The 19,370-nt window shown below is 39.7% G+C and overlaps 1 protein-coding gene across 1 annotated transcript in view; it reads right to left on the bottom strand.

Annotated features, from left to right (window-relative positions):
* GLRA3 (glycine receptor alpha 3) overlaps window positions 1–19,370 on the bottom strand; it is a 184,629-nt gene that overhangs the window by 30,222 nt on the left and 135,037 nt on the right. The window contains exon 5 of the mRNA XM_075197606.1: window positions 5,111–5,193. Coding sequence (XP_075053707.1) covers window positions 5,111–5,193 — 83 coding nt within the window. The remainder of the gene's footprint in view (window positions 1–5,110; window positions 5,194–19,370) is intronic.

Raw genomic sequence — 19,370 nt, 5'->3', positions numbered from 1 at the left:
TGGGTCTCCAAATTGCCTTTTTTTCCTCCAAGTATGTAAAGGGACTGCCTGACATGTCTATTTGTACGCTGTTGTTAAAATAATCCTCCACCATTCTTTGGATGTTGATTGTAGGATCAGGTGGAGTTATGGCAAGCGATGATCTGCGGCAGTACACTTGGAGAGACGGAGAGCAATAATCTGCGACAGTTACCACTAATGAGTGGAGCAGGTAAATGATGATCTGCGGCAGTACATTTGGAGAGATGGAGATCCAAACGGAGATGCAGGAGCTGCTTCCAGGCCAGGAGACTGGCGAGAAGAACTAGCACTGAGAGGTGAGGGGAGAAGCCTTATAAAGGAGTGCCATTGAGGGACAGCCAATGGAAAAGCAGGATAGGTAAGAAAAGGTGAGATGGTCTCTGCTCATGCGCAGAACCGCCGCTGACATGACAGCCGGAGGAGAGAGCGGGGAACCAGGAGACGGGTAGGCATGCTGGTTCCCGGGCGGCAGCCGCGGGAGAACGGCGTGTGAGAGTTGTACTGATTCACCTGCATCATCCCTTGGTCTCTTGGAAAAGCTAAGTTTTTTCCTAGCAGCAATTGCCTGAGAAACTGAAGGAGGAGATGTTGTTGTATCATGTACCACTTGAGCTGTCAACTTGCTCATCAGGAGCTCATTCCATTTCTTGAGATCTAGGTCAGTTGGAAATATAGAGAAGACAAAGCTCTTTAACCTAGGCTCAAGCACAGTCGAAAAATGTAGTGATCTGTTTTCAGGATCTTGATAACTCCTGGTGAAGCGAATAAAGTACTTAATCTACAAGTTCATCATACTTAGCGTAATTGCTTTGCTTCATCTCCTCCTTCAATTTCTCAGGCTGCTTTTCCAAAAGTCTAAATAAGGGAATTACTTGGCTCAAGCTAGCAGTGTCTGAACTAACTTCACAGGTGACTACTTTGAATGGTTTCAACACCTTGCACAACACGGATAGTATTCTCAACTGCGCTGGACTAAAGTACATTCTCCCTCCTTTCCCAATGTCATGGCTTGTTGAGCGTGAATGGATTTTCGCTGTTCCTCCATCCACTGAAAGTGTGGAATTCCACCTTTTCATCACCTCTTGCTTCAGTTGTTGACAATGCAAATTAAATTGGTCTTGCAGCTGCTGCAATCTCCTATATGCTGTTGCAGAATGCAGAGAATGTCCCGAAAATTTTTCGGGCCACAGACAGCATCTCCTGCATGTCCCTGTAATTTTTCAAAAAGCTCTGTACCACCAAGTTGATTGTATGAGCAAAACCGGGAATGTGATGGAATTCATCCAGCTGTAATGCTCTCACAATATTGGTGGCGTTATCAGAAATCAAATATGCTATAAAGAGAGTCCAAGCGGGTTAAGCCATGTTGCAATGACATCCCTTAATTCAGTGTTTCCCAACTCCAGTCCTCAGGGACCCTTAACAGTGCAGATTTTCTAGGTCACAAGTGAAATAATTAGTATCACCTGTGGATCTTTCAAAATGTGTCAGTTAGTAATGAATACACGTGTGCTCCAGCAAAGAGATATGGAAAACATGCACTGTTAGGGGTTCCTGAGGACTGGAGTTGGGAAACACTTCCTTAGCTTTTCTAACAGGTTGTCAATGGTATGTCTCTTAGTGAAGCCGGTGATACACAGAGTAGCCTGCCTCTGAAAAATCTGGTGCTGTTTGGTAGATGCTGCTGCTGTTCATGCTGCTGAAGGCGATTCACCAACCCAGTGGGCTGTCACACTCATATAATCTTTTGTTTGCCCAGTTCCAGTTGTCCACATATCTGTGGTGAAGTGTAAAGTGGGTAGAATGACATTTTGTAGCCCAATAATACTTTTCTAGTAAAATGGTGTTGAGATGGAATTTGGTAACGGGGACACAGGACCTCAATTAACCTAAATTAAAAACCAGCTGCATTAATTGTGGCTAATGGATGCAGATCTAAAACTAGCATAGTCGCTATGTTACCTGTGACCCGCTGTATGACTGGGTGACAGCTGTCATACCTGCTTCCTCTTGCAAGCAATTGTTTAACAGTCAAATGTTGTAACCTACTAGTAGTCTTCTTCTTGGTCTGTTTCTGGGATGAAGATCCACCCCCAGCAGCAGTGGGCCTAACGCTCAAGAATTCTTCAAAGGAATCCTGGATAGGGAAAGAGTCATCTAGCCTTAGCAACTTGGATGCAGAACTAACTCTGATCACTAGTGTGGATATTGATGAGGAAGGTGCATCCACTGGTACAGAACTTACACAAACAACATCATTATAATCAACATCCTCATTAGCTACAAAAATATCCCCCCTCATCCTGTTGCAAATCCAAAGTGGCATCCTCAGTTTCTATATCACCACCAGCTACACTTGGGCTGCTCATCCACACATTTGCAGTAGTAGTGTAAGGATGCTTCTTTATGAGTACAGTATCAGAAAGGACAGGCTTAGACATAGCACTCATAGATAGTCTTTGCTCAGGAATTTGTGTAATTTCTGAACATACAGTTTCTTCTACTGCCTGTTTTATTTCCAGCTCAGCTTTTAGGAATTTTTTTTGCCACCTCTTTTTGACTCAGAATGACAAGGTCTTGTATCGTCATGACAGAACTTAGAAGAAGATGCCTCACTGACAGTTGCAGAACTAGCACTCATACAAAAAGACGAAGGCATGATTCTTTGCAAGCCACTGTGTGTGTAGAATGGCATGTTGGCAGTTATATGTTTTTCTACAGTTAACTTTCCCTTTATTAGCGGCGTGTCACACACCAGGCTCTTGAGTTCTGTCAATTACCTCTTCGCTGCCTTTCCAAGATGTCCCTGCAGTCCTCAGGGTCCGCTGGTTTCAGACCTCTCTGTAAGATGCTGTCCAGTCTGTCTCCACTCCAGAGATCCCTCCAAAACCAGTCCATGGGAGCTGCCATCTTGGATATAGTCAACTGATCCATCTCAGCAACTCAGAGTGCTGCTTCTGCTCAGCTGATTGCAGTCTCCAATCAGGAATCAACACCAACTATAAAAGGACTTCTTGGAGCCCTTACCTGTTGCCAGTGGAACATTGTATTTCAGAAGCCAACCTGGTTTCCAACAGTTTCCAGTCTTGCTATTAATCCAGCATTCTGGCTCCAGTCTGATTCCATCACTCTGGGTTCCTTCCAGCATTCCGGTTACAACAATCCTCTTCCAGCATTCTAGTTCCATTGCAGTTACAGCAATTCTCTTGCAGCATTTTGGTTACAGCAATCTGGTTACAGTCCGGTCCAGCAATCCAGCTCCTGTTCGCTCTCTTCTGCTAGTGTAATTACCATCTGCACCAGTCCATTCACTACATGCAGAGGAACATTATCAGGCCACCCAGCTTTGTCCACGTAGTCACCAGTCCAACTCCAGAGACAGAACCCATTCTGGGTACAGACAGATCCTCAGGCGTGACACAGCATTTGTTTTCTTTACCAATGTAAAACCTTGTTTTTGGATTTCAGTTTCCCTGACTAAAATCCACTATGCCCTTGAGCATAGGCATTAGTACATGACGTAGAGGGACTAGTATCCTCATGACTGGTGCCAGCAACTGCTTGGTGCTTCTGTTCTTCTGTGGACTGATCAGGACCAATATCAGTGGCACTGGAGAGGGACAAGAAAACTGATACCCCTTCTATTTCTGTGTGAGCAATGGCACTCAGCAATGTCAGTGGAGACTGGAGAATGACAAGAACACTGCCACTCCCCTGTTTCTGTGTGAGTAATGGCACTGGAGAGTGACAAGAATACTGCTACACCTCCTGTATCTGTCTGAGCAATGGTGTCTCCGGTGCAGGGAGATACTTATGGAATGCAAAACCCATGATATGCCTCGATTTCAGTTCCGAGCATGCGGAAAAGTACCAAGCTGGCTTAAATGGTATGGCAAAAATGTAAAGTTAAAGTAGACATTATTTGCAAACAGATCATAAATGCTCAGGATATTTACAAATATTATAAAGCTTCCAAAGCTGTTGTTGCTGAATTGTGCTAACAGCTAAGATCAAATTTAAACATGCTTGCACTTAGCATTGAGTTATTAAGTAAGCCCATATGTCTGGGTGATATAATGACTTTCATAAAAAGCACATACACAAGAAAGCAAAAGCAAGGTATTTAATGAAATTTGCAAGATTATACGTATAATCTAAAAAATTATAGTCACACCCGCTGGCAAAAATTCCATGCATTCACTAGTGGTTTTATAGCTTGTAGTGTGCATGTGAACAGGTATGACAGTATAAACTCTTGTTTCTTGTGCCACCATACCCACAGGGTCAGGATGTGCTGGGAGGCATGGGGCATCTGGCCCCAGGCTGGTTGGGCTGAGTCACTGGGCCATCTGCTTTTGTTTTGCATATGGCTTATTATAATACATATTATGCTTATTCTTCATTTTGATGCATTTAAGTTTTTTCTGCCATCACCACCAGCTAATCTATCAGAACATTTCAAGAGGTTTTTGCGTAGAGATCTACAAATCCTAAGATGATTAAAAGCGGCACCCCTCTCATAAGAAACACGTACTTATAAGGAGTGATACTTCCATTTTCTACATTTTGACGCTGTATTGCTTAACACATAAGTGTAATATCATCATTTATCATCATTTGTTACCAAAATAGATGTCTGAGACTCTTACACTAAATTATATGAAAATATTCAATTTTGGACAAGACACAGATCTATAAAAAATGAAAGCTCTAAAATAAAACTTGTCTTATGTAAAAGAGTTATAGTACTAGCAACATTTGAAGATATATACTGTATGTTTAAGATTATATATCTTGACAGAAGCACATATATTTTGCATTGTTTTACATTAGCAAATTAGCGGACTACAAGCTATTGTTTTCTGTTAGCAACCCATTTGTCAAAGGAGGCAAAAATAGGCTGGCATTAGTGTCATTTTAAAGATAATGAATATCTAGAATATCTTCTGTTGATAGTCTCTAGGGACTTTTACATATAGATTTTTGCATGATTAGCAGTTTTTTTTGTACATATTTAAATAAACTGTATTTTAGCTTTAGTGGTCATTTGATGTAACCATTATTTTAGATTATTTTCCTTCTCACTTACAGCTTTCCAGTTGCATTATACAAGTCTGCACATCCATAGGGAAATTTTTCAGATCCATGGGGCAGGACAGCGTAAGTGTCAGCCTGAAACCACAGAAAGATAGTGTTAGTACTACAGATTTCACACTTTTGAATACAGTTTTCGCTTTTTTTTCTTATTTACTTTTGTTTTGACTGAAAGCTATGTTTTCTGGGAGGCTTATCCTTAGACTACCATACTCTTATTAATCATTCTGTTTAGCACAGTTTTTATTTGCTTGCCACTACATTTCAACATACTATAGTGTTATGTAAATTGTTGGCACTTTATAAATACTGGATAATAATAATAATAATAGCAACAATAATAATAATAATAATAATAATAATAATAATAATAATAATAATACTAATAATAATAATATCATATGGGATAATGTACCCCTACTGCAAGTTACTAGGATATTAAAATTCACTGAGCATATAATAGGAGTGTTTTTATACAGGTCATCGACCTCTGAGGTATTTTTTTAGACATATTTAAATAAATATGTATTTATTTTTTACATACTTATTAAATATTATACTAACTGAGGACGAATCTTATTCCCATAATGGTGGTCCAATAGTGTACCCCTCACTCAGATTGACCAAGGAGCTTGTTTCACCGCTTTGTATAATGTAACCATATATGGCTGAGCCTCATGTATTATTCAAAGAACTGATTAGTGGCAAATGAGTGGCTTAGCAACTAGTGATCAGTGTGTAACCAATCCTTCCTTGCCTACTGGTATCTTCCTACCAATACCTCAGTTCCCCTGACCCTGCAGTGTCCCTGGTAAGATAGCGTTTAACTCTGCTTCCTCGGAGTCCCAAGCACCTAGGTAACAATGCTATAGAGATATTAAATATCCATCAGTTTTTATAAAAATTGATACCGCAAGATAAGTGAAATCTACCACATACTGCATGTGAACCTATGGAACTTTCTGCAGAATTTTCACACCTCTTCTAAGTGTAACGGCTTTCACTGAACACCGGATACATTCTTACAACAGGACGTGTGAGAGTCCTTACCTATAGTAAGCTGCCCTTACATCTCTTAAGACTAAATATAAATTGTGGCAATATTAAGACACCTTTTTCAGAAAGCAACTGATTTTGCCTCTTGATTCACTTATAACATAATTGGCTCATATAGATCACATAGAATGAATAGATTTTCTCACCAAGTTTGATTTAAAAAACATGCAAAAATTAAATTTCAAACAACTTTTTAACTCTTACAACATACTTTTTAAAGAACATGTTCTGCTATAAACATTCTGCAAAAGAATTATAAACCAACTTACCAAAATACTGAAATGTATTGGTCCAATATCATGAATACTTTCACATACCAAACTAAGGGAAATGTCTACTATTTAAAACCTCTCTCAACTCCTCTCAAGCCCAATCATGTGTGCTATAAATTTACATACCTTTTTAGGTAAATATTTATCACACATCAACATCCCCACATACACTAATCCTTATCCTTTACCCTTGCATTGAGTTTTAGAATAAGACAATGTTAGAAGGCTCTCACTTTTGTGCTGCACGGACTCTTTTTGGTTATTTTCCAGCTTGGAGGGGATGTGTGTAGTCTGGTGTTTATCTTTAGCATCCTGCTCACTGCTGGATACAGGGTCAGGACACTTACTTTCAAAGTTTGGCTGAAACTTCTACCACCAGGGAGACAGTGGAGTTTACCAAAGGAGGAACAGTTTATATATTAATGGTGTTGTAGCATTCATCCCAACTGTCCTGATTTAGGCAGGATTGTCGTGATCTGTCCTGCTGTCCCACCTGCGGACAGCTTTGTCCCACACTGAGAGATGAGAGGTTTTTCCCATTGACTGCTGCTGCCCGTACATCATGCCATGCTGTCTGTAGGTGTGCCGCATGCATATTGTCCCATCTCCCCAACTTCAAGTTGGGAGGCATGGTGTAGTTTGAGACCCTTGGCTCCAGTTGCAAAATGTGAACCAGATCCTTTTATCCAGTGTATATAGTAGGTTCTGTTGAACAGTAGATAATTCAGCTAACATTCCAGTACATACCACACATCACTCCCTTATATAGTACTAATTTCCTATTGTTATTTACTATATAGTAGCACCCCCCCCCACTGATAGTTTTAATACAGCACCGGAGTAGATACAGAATCCCTTTGCTCACTATATTCAGAGCCTATGGTCTATTGTAGAGCACATCAATTCACTATCTATAGCCCCTTTGTCCCTTATATAAACATGATTTATAATTATATTACAGTTTAGATTGATATGACCTTGATTTATGAATAGATGCTTTTGGTTTTTATCATTTCATATTTAGATGATATCATTATGGCTTACGCTGATGATATTTTTGGCATCATTTCTGATGTAAATAAAAGTGATTTGGTTGTTTGCTATGTTAGCTTGATAAAGAGACCAAAACTGACATTTTTGCATTATTTCCTTAAGTCTTTATCTTTATGTCTTTATTGTCCATTACACTTGAACCTAATTTATATTTTTTGCATATCAAATACTTATCTTTAATGTAATTTGAATAATAAAGTCCAGAAATAAGAATAAGTAATTTGATTTTAATGTAGGGAAGATAAGTCATATTGTTCAGATGGAAAATATCAAAAAGAAGGGACATTTCCAGGGACAAATATTTAAAACCTGGGACTGTTCCTAGAAATTAAGGGCAGTTTGCAACTATGTTAGAGTAGTGAATTCCATATCAGTAATAGAAACAAAAGACGAAATAGAAAGCTAAATATATTTTTTTTAGCAACCTATTATACACTTGCCATTAGACTGCATTACATCAATATTTGTCATTTTATTTTTCTTACAGAAGATTTGCCATTTTGCAAGTGATACTAAAGGACAAAGTTAATGGCATGTCGCTATCGCTCTGCTACTGTAAAGCCACAGGCTGTGTCTGACATTTCCTATATAAAGGCACATTTTTCTAACGATGTCCTTCTGATGACATTGTGCCTTTCTAACTAGAGGTAAAATATACTTACATCAAATATCCTGAAAGGTAAAAGTGCCAAAAGTGCTAGCAAAATCCCAGCAGAACTCTCTGCAGTTCAATGTGCTACTACATTCATGCCACATGTGTGTGTATATATATATATATATATATATATATATATATATATATATATATATACACAAGTTAACCCGTGCATGATACTCATGCATTCTAGTCAAATCAAGATACTTAGGGGCATATTCAATTAGCTTTTGGATTCGCGGTAACGCGCCGGAACAGCCGCGAAACGTAATACACGGTACCGCAATAACGTGGATTTTCGTTCGCAGCCCATAGGGTTGCGAACGAAAATCCGCGTTAATGCGGTACCGTAATACCCGCAAGAATGCGCACTTTTCGCGGCAACGCACGTTACCGCAAATCAAAAAGCTAATTGAATATGCCCCTTAAGGTCTTAAAAAGGTTCTTGTCATGCATTTGGGCCTAGCCCAGGCCTCCTCAGGGGAAGATCGTTACTTCCCGACGCAAGCGGCCTTTTTAATGTGTGTTCATGAGGTAAAATTACCTCACGAAAATGAGTTTGACCCCTTAACTCGTAAATTTAGCCTTTACTACCCCTCCCACGGGGGGAAGGGGGGATGATGGAAGTTAACTGACTTGACTATTCTAATTTTTTTGTCAAATAATGTCAGTATACCAAATTTCAGGTCAATTGGATAAGCCCTTTCTGAGAAAATAGTTTTTTCCACACACACACACACACACACACACACACACACACACACACTAACGCACGCCTCTACACATGTGTGTTCATGAGGTAAAATTACCTCACGAAAATGAGTTTGAGCCCTACCAAATTTCAGCCCTTTTTGAATTTTTTTTCCCACACACACTAAGAATTTAGTAGGTCAGTGTATAACTCTGCCCAGCAGGTGGCGCTGCAACTTGGTTTTTTTTTCCCCACACACACACAGACAGACGCCACTAAGCATTTAAATATTAGATATATAATACCTTTGTGGTGTTATGGCGTGTATGTAGACATGTCAATACGTGTATCCTGTCTATGGGTGGTCTGAACGTTCTATCTTCAATGGTAGCGCAGTGCCTCCACCTAGGTCAGATCACACCAGGGTTTCATTGAGTAGTGTCCTGGATTACGCAATACCAGAGGTAGACCAAGGAACCCTCCTCCCCCCTTTTCTGTACCAGAGGTGCACACATAAAATGTAATCACACTGAATCTAATTCAGAAGCCACAGCGGCACATTTATTGCTGAGCTGAAAGCTTCGAAAAGGTTTTTATATAAAATTAGACTATTATAGTGCGAACAATTCAATCGCATAAATGTAACAAAAAGCACACAACAACATTTGGTATATCACCTGAAACAGATGTCTCTGACCTATTGTAAAGTACATGTATCTCTATCACCACTTATATAATACTTGCTACACTAAATAAAACTGATATAAAACTGTACTCAGATATCTGTCTGAATTGCTTTAAACATATATAAACACTTACAATAGCAATGCAGTCCTGAAGAAACAAATATATATATATATATATATATATATATATATATATATACTATACTGTTATGCAGCTTTTTCATAAGGTACTGTAGTTTGAATAAATGTCCCTTCTTCTTCCAGCTTCAATATAAAGCGGTTTGTCGTTTGAGGTGCAAGAAAATTTACTTATCTCCCCGCCTTAGAGTTCGCTCCAATAACTTTAAAAACAATTACCGGTTAAACCACACTCTCACTTGTACCCAACTGGATTTGATGGACGTTGGTAACATCCACAATAATGGCAGCTTTTTGTTTCTTCACTGACTTTCTTACCAGGCATAACATACAGTGACATCCATGTAATAGACTCCTTGACAAATAAATTATTTCCTCTTTGTAAATATTTCATAAATAACTGAACACTTTTGTAGCTTTCTCTTGCTTGGAGTCAGTCTAATCACCCTAGGTAACTATCCCTATCCTCACCCTTGTTATAATATATCATTCCTGGAAAAGGGCAAAGTTAACTTTCTTCAGGGCTCCGCACCACAACCCTATCCAACTAACACATATGGTTCAGTCCAATCACTTGAACAATATAAGAAACTTTGGTACCTATCAGACTCTCTCTGTCTCTTTGCTCCTCTGTACAGACCTCTCACAGCAGCCCAGCTTATAGTGCCCCCTATGACACTATCCTCTGTACAAACCTCTCACAGCAGCCCAACTTATAGTGCCCCCTATGACACTCTCCTCTGTACAAACCTCTCACAGCAGCCCAGCTTATAGTGCCCCCTATGACACTCTCCTCTGTACAGACCTATCACAGCAGCCCAGCTTATAGTGCCCCCTATGACATTCTCCTCTGTCTACACAGCGCTGGTCTCTCACATCACCGCCATAGCCCTTAGTCAGTTATGTTTCCTCCACTGCATGCTCCTTCTCCTGTCCTCCATGATCCTTCTTCTCTTCCAACTGCTGCAACTTTCTGTTTTTTTTTTCTTCCCAGCATGCCTTCCTATCTTCTCTGCCCATGTCGGCTGTTTCTTTTTTTTTTCTCCAGGCTTGCAGGGACATTAGCCCCTAGACGGAGGGTGGGGTACCGGTGGGGTCAGACATATATATATATATATATATATATATATATATATATATATATATATATTATATAGTGACTTCCAGTAATATATAGTACCTGGCTTATTTCCCTTCTTCCTCTGATGTTTTTGTATTTTACAATGATTTTATTTGTCCTATAAGTGTTATATTGAAAGGCTCATTGGCTTGTCTGGTTTTTTTTTTGTTTTGTTTTTTTAAAAAAACAACAAAAAAAATTGATTGAGGTTTCACTGTGAACAATTTATCAAAATATTTTAGATATTTGACAAATTTAACATTGCCCATGTTTTATTTATTTTCATAGGAATAGAAACCGTGTGGTTTGTGCTTATTCCAATGCAAAAAGTCTATTGTACAAAAAGAATATGACTAAGACTTATAGGGAGAATTCAATCCCCATTCCCCCCAGGAGTAGCGCATCATTAAACCTATTACCGGTAAATTTACCCAGATTTCTGCTCACGGCGCAAAAAACAACTTTTAAGATTACTGTACTAACGGTAATTATGCGCATTATTACAGCAGTAACGGTAATAGCGCAACGGGCGCGTTACTTTCAACAGTTATGGGCCAATTGAATATGCCCCATAGAGTCTGAAATTCGATCACAACATTTCTAATAAAACAAAAGTGTATTTTATATTTCGGTGTAGAATCATTAAATATATGTAGATGTATCATATAATTTTTAAGCTTCTAAGCTTTGGTCATTTCTCACAATTCGATCTGTGATTAATTTGGTCAGGAAATTCTAAACTCTGTGAATCAATTATGTTAATAGCCAAATAAAACATTGTTAATTAAAGTAAACTTCTCTATGCATACTATATGCCACCCATAGGGGGGAATTCAATTGGTTACCGTCTATACGATAAATATATCCACTCGTTTTGTCTTGCAGCTCTATGGGGAGTGAGCAAAAATGAGGGAATTGAATCTCCCCCATAGAGTTATTGTGCGATGTCTATGCCATGACTAGTATGAATCAGAGCTAAGGAGTGTGCTGGTAGCAATGTTTTTGAGCATTCATTGTTTTGTTATAGATTTCACAGATCTTGTTTATAAATTTGTTCCTTTATACAATGTATATGATAATAACTTAAACCATTTATTGTGATTTAATATTTAAGATTAGTGATGGCGGAGAGACAATGTATTATTATGGAACAAGGGGAGAATGGGGAGAATTTACTAACCTGACGTTTGATCAAACCACAGGTTTTCCTGCACTTTGATGTGTGATTTACTAAAGGACAAACTGCACATCAAAGCGCTTAATTTTAAATCATGTGGATTAAAACCACCATCCATGCTTAATACATGGGAGTTATACAAACTGTCCCATGTATCAAGCATGGGTAATGGTTAACTACTGAAATCTGTAATAAGAAAAAAAAGGTAATAGTTCACACAGAACTAATAATAAAAAAAAAAAAATACCTTTTTCAACAAGTCCAGGGTCCCAGAGCCCAGAACAAACATTCGGACCCCCACACTAGAGATGCAATGCTCCCCTCCTGGTAGCCATGGAGGACGGGTATCAGGAAAAAAAAATGCAAAATATATATGCTGTTCATGTGTTTAGAAATGACAACATGCACATGGATAACAGTGCATACTATCACTTGTAGTGCCTCAAGTATTGGCACTCTAATAAAAAAGGAATAATTAATATTGCCTCCATGAGAAAAAAAAAGAATAAAATATAAATATAAATAATTTTGACATGTTTTATTTAATTATTGCCTCCACAATTGTTAATCAAATGTTGTGACCCTTGTATTTACTGAAATCTTACTATTTTCTTGTTCTGACATAATCCATATGGGGAATTAGGAAAAACCTGTGTCTCGATTGGACTGAAAAATAGTTAATTTCTGGTGAGATTTCTGGTGAAACACCTGGGCAAATGATGGCAACTAAGCATATTGTAACCAAGGGCTTCCACACAGCTGTGATTTATTTGTTACTAAAGTAAATGACATTCCAGCATGGTTATGAACATGTATAAAAATGCTGGCCTGCCCTGGTTGCAAGAATAGATCTAGGTGACTGTGGAAGAAGAGTGATCATTGACACGCAATTGGCTAGAACTTAAGTGCCCAAGACAACTCTACGTGTTAAAGTTTGCGAGCAGAGATTTCTAATATGATGTTAGCATGGAACAAGAGAATAACACAATCAGCAAAGGGCATAATCACTAGAGATGGGCAGGCTCGGTTCCCCGAGAACCGAACCCACCCGAACTTTGCCTATCCGAGTACCGAGCCGAGTAGGCTCAGTACTCTCCCGCCCGCTCGGATTCCAAATCGAGGCCGAACATCATCGTGACGTCGTCGGATCTCGGGGCTCGGTTCTCGCGATAATTGAAAATTATAAATACACGCCTCCACAGCAATCCATCGCCATTTGACAGAGGGAGAGAGCAGGGTGTAGTCACAGGCTGATTAGAGCAGGGACAGAGAATATACCTTATTCTTCATCCAATTCTGATAACAATTCTGATTGATTACAATTCTAATTACAATTCTGAAAACAATTCTGATTACATTTCTGATAACAATTCTGATAACAATTGATAGAGAAGAGAAGAGAGGAGGATAGAGGAGTCCTTTTTTCCTTCAATATTTGGCACTACAAGTGCTTTGTGGTGTCCCCCAGTCTTTTGCAGTAATATTTCTCGCTGTCAAAAGTCCTGTTTGTCAGCAGTCTCAAAAAATAATTTTTAGCACTCCCAAGTTCTTTTGGGGTGTCCCCCATTCTTTTGCATTAATATTTCTGGCTGTCAAAAGTACTATTTTTCAGCAGTCTAAAAAAATAATATTTAGCACTCCCAAGTGCTTTTGGGGTGTCCCCCATTCTTTTGCATTAATATTTCTGGCTGTCAAAAGTACTATTTTTCAGCAGTCTAAAAGAATTATATTTACCACTCCAGAGTGCTTTTGGGGTGTCCACCATTCTTTTGCATTCATTTTTCTGGCTGTCAAAAGTCATATTGTTTAGAGTTAGGACCACCCTATTAGCAAAAGCACTGTGGAGAGGTGGGTGGCTTTAACATACATTTGCAAATGTGTGCAACTAAGACTTTTGCATTTTTATCTACAGTAGAAATAGCAGATCTGTTGCTGGCTATAGCAGTGTGCTGGGGGATCTCTGTGTGCTTATTCCTTTTAGGATAACCCCACCCTTTCACGCACCTGCTATAGCCTATAAATTGATTGAGCAACTTCCATTTCTTTATTTGTCTGAGAGGCATGTTGGTGTCAGTAGCTGAGGGGGAGTGCTGACATTGGAGTGCTATTTGGAGACTTCTGGGGTACCTCTTTGGTAAGTTAGCTCTCAATTTAAAAACACATATGTATGGCCCAAATATATGGGACTCTCATTGTTTAGAGTTAGGACCACCCTATTAGCAAAAGTATCGTGGAGAGGTGGGTGGCTTTAACATACATTTGCAAATGTGTGCAACTAAGACTTTTGCATTTTTATCTACAATAGAAATAGCAGATCTGTTGCTGGCTATAGCAGTGTGCTGGGGATCTCTGTGTGCTTGTTCCTTTTAGGATAACCCCACCCTTTCACGCACCTGCTATAGCCTATAAATTGATTGAGCAACTTCCATTTCTTTAAAAGTCATATTTTTCAGCAGTATCTAAAACAATTTGTAGCACTATAAGTGCTTTGGGCTCATAATGGATTCAAAGCAGTCCACATATGAGCAGAATGAGCAACCAGGTTTTTTCACCAGTCCTGATGGTAGTGTTCCCAGTACGTCATCTGGAAAAGGCGATGTCAAACTACACAGTCCTTTGAAATCAGTCCAAAAAACACACACCCAAACTTTTTTTTACCGTGTTGAAGCGAAAAAGAAGTGTAACTGAGGAAAAGTTAACTGGCTATAAAAAAAAAATTGCCAACATGCCATTCTACACACGCAATGGCAAAGAGAGAATGAGGCCTATTAGTGGCAGATCAAAAAATGTTACCGAGCCTACAAGTGGTGCACTACTGTTACGCGTCAAAGCCGAGCAGCAAGATAACAGTAAGGCATTAGAGGATAATGTTTGCTCTGAATCACAAATGACACCAATCTCTGTGGAGAGTCCATCCAACAGTGGGATGTCTAATCGTGGGCATTCTGTTAGTGTACCCATAAAGAGGGACCCTTTCAGCAGTTCTGCTGATGTGTGCCTGAACAGCCCGAGTGTAGCCGGTGATACACAAATTGAGGATGCCACTTTGGAAATAGAAGAGGATGAGGGGGAGATTTGTGTAGGCGACGAGGGCGCTAATGAGGATGTTGATGAGGATGAGGTTGTTTGTGTCAGTCCTGCACCAGTGGCAGCAGTTCTGGCACGTGACAAGAAAAAGGCCCATGTCATGCCAGGCCATAAAACAAAAAAATCCACTTTCTTATGTGTGGAATTATTTCTACCCCAATCCAGACAACAACTGTATAGCCATTTGTAGTGTATGTCAAGCTACAGTCAGTCGAGGGAGGGACCTTAACCATCTTAGAACCTTGTCTATGTTACGCCATTTGACGAGAGTTCATGGCAAAGTGTTAGGAAAAGCTGAAAGTTCTTCCAAAAAAATTACAAGCACTCCATCATCAGCTAGGACCCTCTGCTCACCGACATCCCGATGGCTACAAAATACACCCACCACACCATCCTCATCAATATCCTCAGTAGCGCTCGGAGTTAGCCCTGCATACCACTTATTAAGGCTGGATGACTCCTGCACTATTATTGATTCCACTGAAGAAAGCGTTAGTCCCACTGCTGCTGCTGTTGCTGCTGCTGGGGGTGAATCGTCAGCCCAGAGGAAGGCCAAGAAAAAGAGCAGTCCTACATTTCAACAATTAACTGTGAAACAATCATTTGCTAGGGGAAGCAAATATGACAGCAGTCACCCAGTCGCCAAGCGAATCACAGACACCATGGCAGCCAAGTTAGTGTTAGATCTGCATCCAATATCCACAATAAAGGCAGCTGGTTTTTCACAGTTAATTGAGGTTTTGTGTCCGCGTTACAGAATTCCATCAGGACACCATTTTTCCCGTAAAGCTTTTCCACAACTATACCAAAAAGTGTGTACAAATGTAGAGATTGCGCTGAAAAATGCCATTCTGCCCACTGTCCACTTAACCACAGTGGAAGTGGAAGTGGTCAAACCAAAGACTATATGACTGTGATAGCCCACTGGGTTGGTCATTAACCTTCACCAGCAGGAACAGCAGCAGCATGTACACCACTACGTAACAATTGTCACAGGCTGGCCACTCTTTGTATCACCGGCTTCACTAACAGGCATACAGCTGACAATTTGTTACGCAAACTAAGAGATGTGATTGATACATGGCTTATAACACTTGGACTCTCCCCAGGATATGTAATTTCTGATAACGCCAACAATATAGTGCGAGCATTACAGCTGGGTGATTTCCAGCACATTCCCTGTTTTGCTCACACCATCAACTTGGTGATGCAGAGCTTCCTACTAACTAACCGTGAGGTGCAGGAGATGCTTTCGGTGGCCCATAAAATTTCAGGCCATTTCAGGCATTCAGCCACAGCATGTAGGAGATTGCAGCAGCTCCAAGAGCAGTTTAACTTGCCCTGCCACCAACTTAAGCAGGAGGTGGTAACTAGGTGGAATTCCACCCTGTACATGCTGCAGAGGATGGAGGAACAGCGCAAAGCCATGCAAGCGTATTGCACAAGCCATGACATTGGGAAAGGAGAGGGCATGTATTTCACTCTTGCACAGTGGGGAATCCTTTCAGTGCTGTGCAAGGTGCTGAAACCATTTGAAGCTGTGACGTGTGAAGTGAGTGCAGATTCTGCTAGTTTGAGCCAAGTCATTCCTTTAATTAGACTATTGGAAAAGCAGCTTGAGAAACTGAGGGAGAAGATGAAAGCAAGCAATTCCGCAAAGTATGTTGGCCTTGTCAATCAAGTACTTAATTCGCTTCACAATGATCCTCGAGTTATTAAGATCTTGAGCTCGGATCAGTATGTTTTGGCCACTGTGCTTGATCCAAGGTTTAAAACCTACATTGAGTCTTTGCTTCAAAATGAACGAGATGTGAACTTTTGCAAGGAGCTATTGCTCAGCAAGTTGTCCGCTGAACTGGGCTTTGGCTTGCCGATGTGTCCTCCTTCAGTTTCTCAAGCAGCTGCTGCTCGTAAAAAATTGAATTTTACAAAAAAAAGCAGGGAAGACGCAGAGGGCAGACCAGAACAGTTTAACATCTGGGCTGGTTTGAAGGATTTCTCAAAAAAATGTGTGACCTTGCCCATAACTCCATCCAATATGAGTATTAACATGCAAAGGATGGTGGAGGATTACTTCAAGAGGTAGTTGATATGGAAATGTCAGACAGTCCCTTTACTTACTGGGAAGAAAAGCAGGCCATTTGGAAACCCATGTACAAATTTGCTTTGCAATACTTAAGCTGCCCACCCTCCAGTGTGTACTCTGAACGAGTGTTCAGCACAGCAAGGAACTTAGTCAGTGATCGCCGTAGAAGGTTACTTCCCAAAAATGTGGAGAAAATGATGTTTATAAAAATGAACTACATCTTCCACAAGGAAGGCCTTCACCATCCAAGACATCCAAGCACTGACTGTTCTCTAATGGCGGATTCAAGAGGCGATGAATTGATAGCCTGTGATGATGACGTACACACTGATGAGGGTGAGGATGAAGCTGAAGAAGATGACGATAACATCCTTTTAAAACTTTCTATTTAAGTGTAGGGTTCAATCTACCCCCAAAGAGGAAAGGGATTTGGGGCATTTCCATATCACGTACCGTCTTGAAAGGCTGCTGTTTGGGCAATTTCTCCTTAAGGGTACACAGAGTGACCCCAAACTGCTTTGTCCATTTCTCTTAATATTGTACAGTCTATAACGCTGAATTTTTTGGAATTTTATACAAGTGGAGGGGGGCCTAGAGAGACAGAAACCAAACTGGCTTTCTCCATTTCAATTAATATTGTACAGTCTATAACGGCTGAATTTTTTTGTATTTTCGACAAGTGGAGTGGGGCCTATAGAGACAGAAACCAAACTGCCTTTGTCCATTTCTATTAATATTGTACAGTCTATAACGGCTGAATTTATTTGTATTTTATACAAGTGGAGGGGGGCCTAGAGAGACAGAAACCAAACTGGCTTTGTCCATTTCTATTAATATTGTACAGTCTATAACGGCTGAATTTTTGGGTATTTTATACAAGGGGAGGGGGGCCTAGAGAGACAAAAACCAAACTGCCTTTGTCCATTTCTATTAATATTGTACAGTCTATAACGGCTGAATTTTTTGGTATTTTCGACAAGTGGAGGGGGGCCTATAGAGACAGAAACCAAACTGCCTTTGTCCATTTCTTTACATATTTAAGTATAAGTGTAGGGTGTAATATACATCCAAAGACGATGGCTGTATTGCCAATATTCATAGATGGAGAGGAAGACAATCTGGTTTGTGTGTAGAATTAATGAAGGCCTACTAGGAATTAAACTGTTTTTTGGATAATTTATTAGCTTTAAATTACTTTACTTAATTACATTACTTATCCAAGAAACAGGTGGAGCACTAAATTTGGTTATTTTAGGTCCAAAAACATTGATTTTTAGACAAAATAGCAAAACAAAACCAAACAAAACCAAAACCAAAACCAAAACACGCAATGACGGTTTGGCAAAACCAAAACCAAAACCAAAACACAACGGTAATCCAGATCCAAAAACAAAACCAAAACACGGGGGTCAGTGAGCATTTCTAATAATCACACACTCTAAGATTGTGATATCCATGCGTTAATGTAAAGGTGAACAAATGCAGGTCAGTTGATTGCAAATTTTAACCTTTGGCACAAACAGTAAAGTAAGCCAAAAACAGTACAACACAACAGTATATCATAGTTATGTTGCGTGCTTAAGTCACTCATCACACTTGCAATGCATTTTTTTTTTACTTTAATGGTGCAACAAGTAGACGATGGATGCAGTGAAGGGATGGTGACATCATAGGATGAATTATCCTTCACCACATCCAGCACAAATGATGAGTGCACAACTTTTGCCACCTAAAGAACTCTACAACCCTGAGAGCTTGTTTCCAACAGTGAATGAGTCTAGTGTTTCTATAATATTTTGGTGTGCTTTTCCTGGTGTAGTTTGGGCGCAGTCATTTCCTTAGAAGATAAGGTCAAAGTTAATCGCTATCCTCTCATGTAGCAGCTTTTCTTACCTGATGGGAGTAGTGTTGTTTGGCCTTGAATAGTTTGTACCAGAAAATAATGCAGACTGTAGATTCCAGTAGCAATATTAAAAGTCTTGAACAAAACTTGAATCAAACTGTCTAAGTACTTAACCAGCCAAGGGTAGTTGCCAGAATTAATTGGTTGTAAGCAGACAGTAGAATAATCAGAAATGTAGCCTGGGATCAAGAGCCAGGAAGGTAGTCAGATCAAGAACTGTCCAATGTCAAAGGTCAAAGATATAGTCCAATCAATAATTTAATTACTAATTTACAGAAACAAGCCTGCCAGATGGTCTGCTAGCACCTTTTATAGAGAGTGTTTGGTCACC

The sequence above is a fragment of the Mixophyes fleayi genome, chromosome 1 (assembly GCF_038048845.1).
Source record: "Mixophyes fleayi isolate aMixFle1 chromosome 1, aMixFle1.hap1, whole genome shotgun sequence".
Classification (NCBI taxonomy): Eukaryota; Metazoa; Chordata; class Amphibia; order Anura; family Limnodynastidae; genus Mixophyes; species Mixophyes fleayi.
The sequence above is the reverse complement of the archived record's forward strand: the minus strand, read 5'-3'. Positions and strand labels throughout refer to the sequence as shown.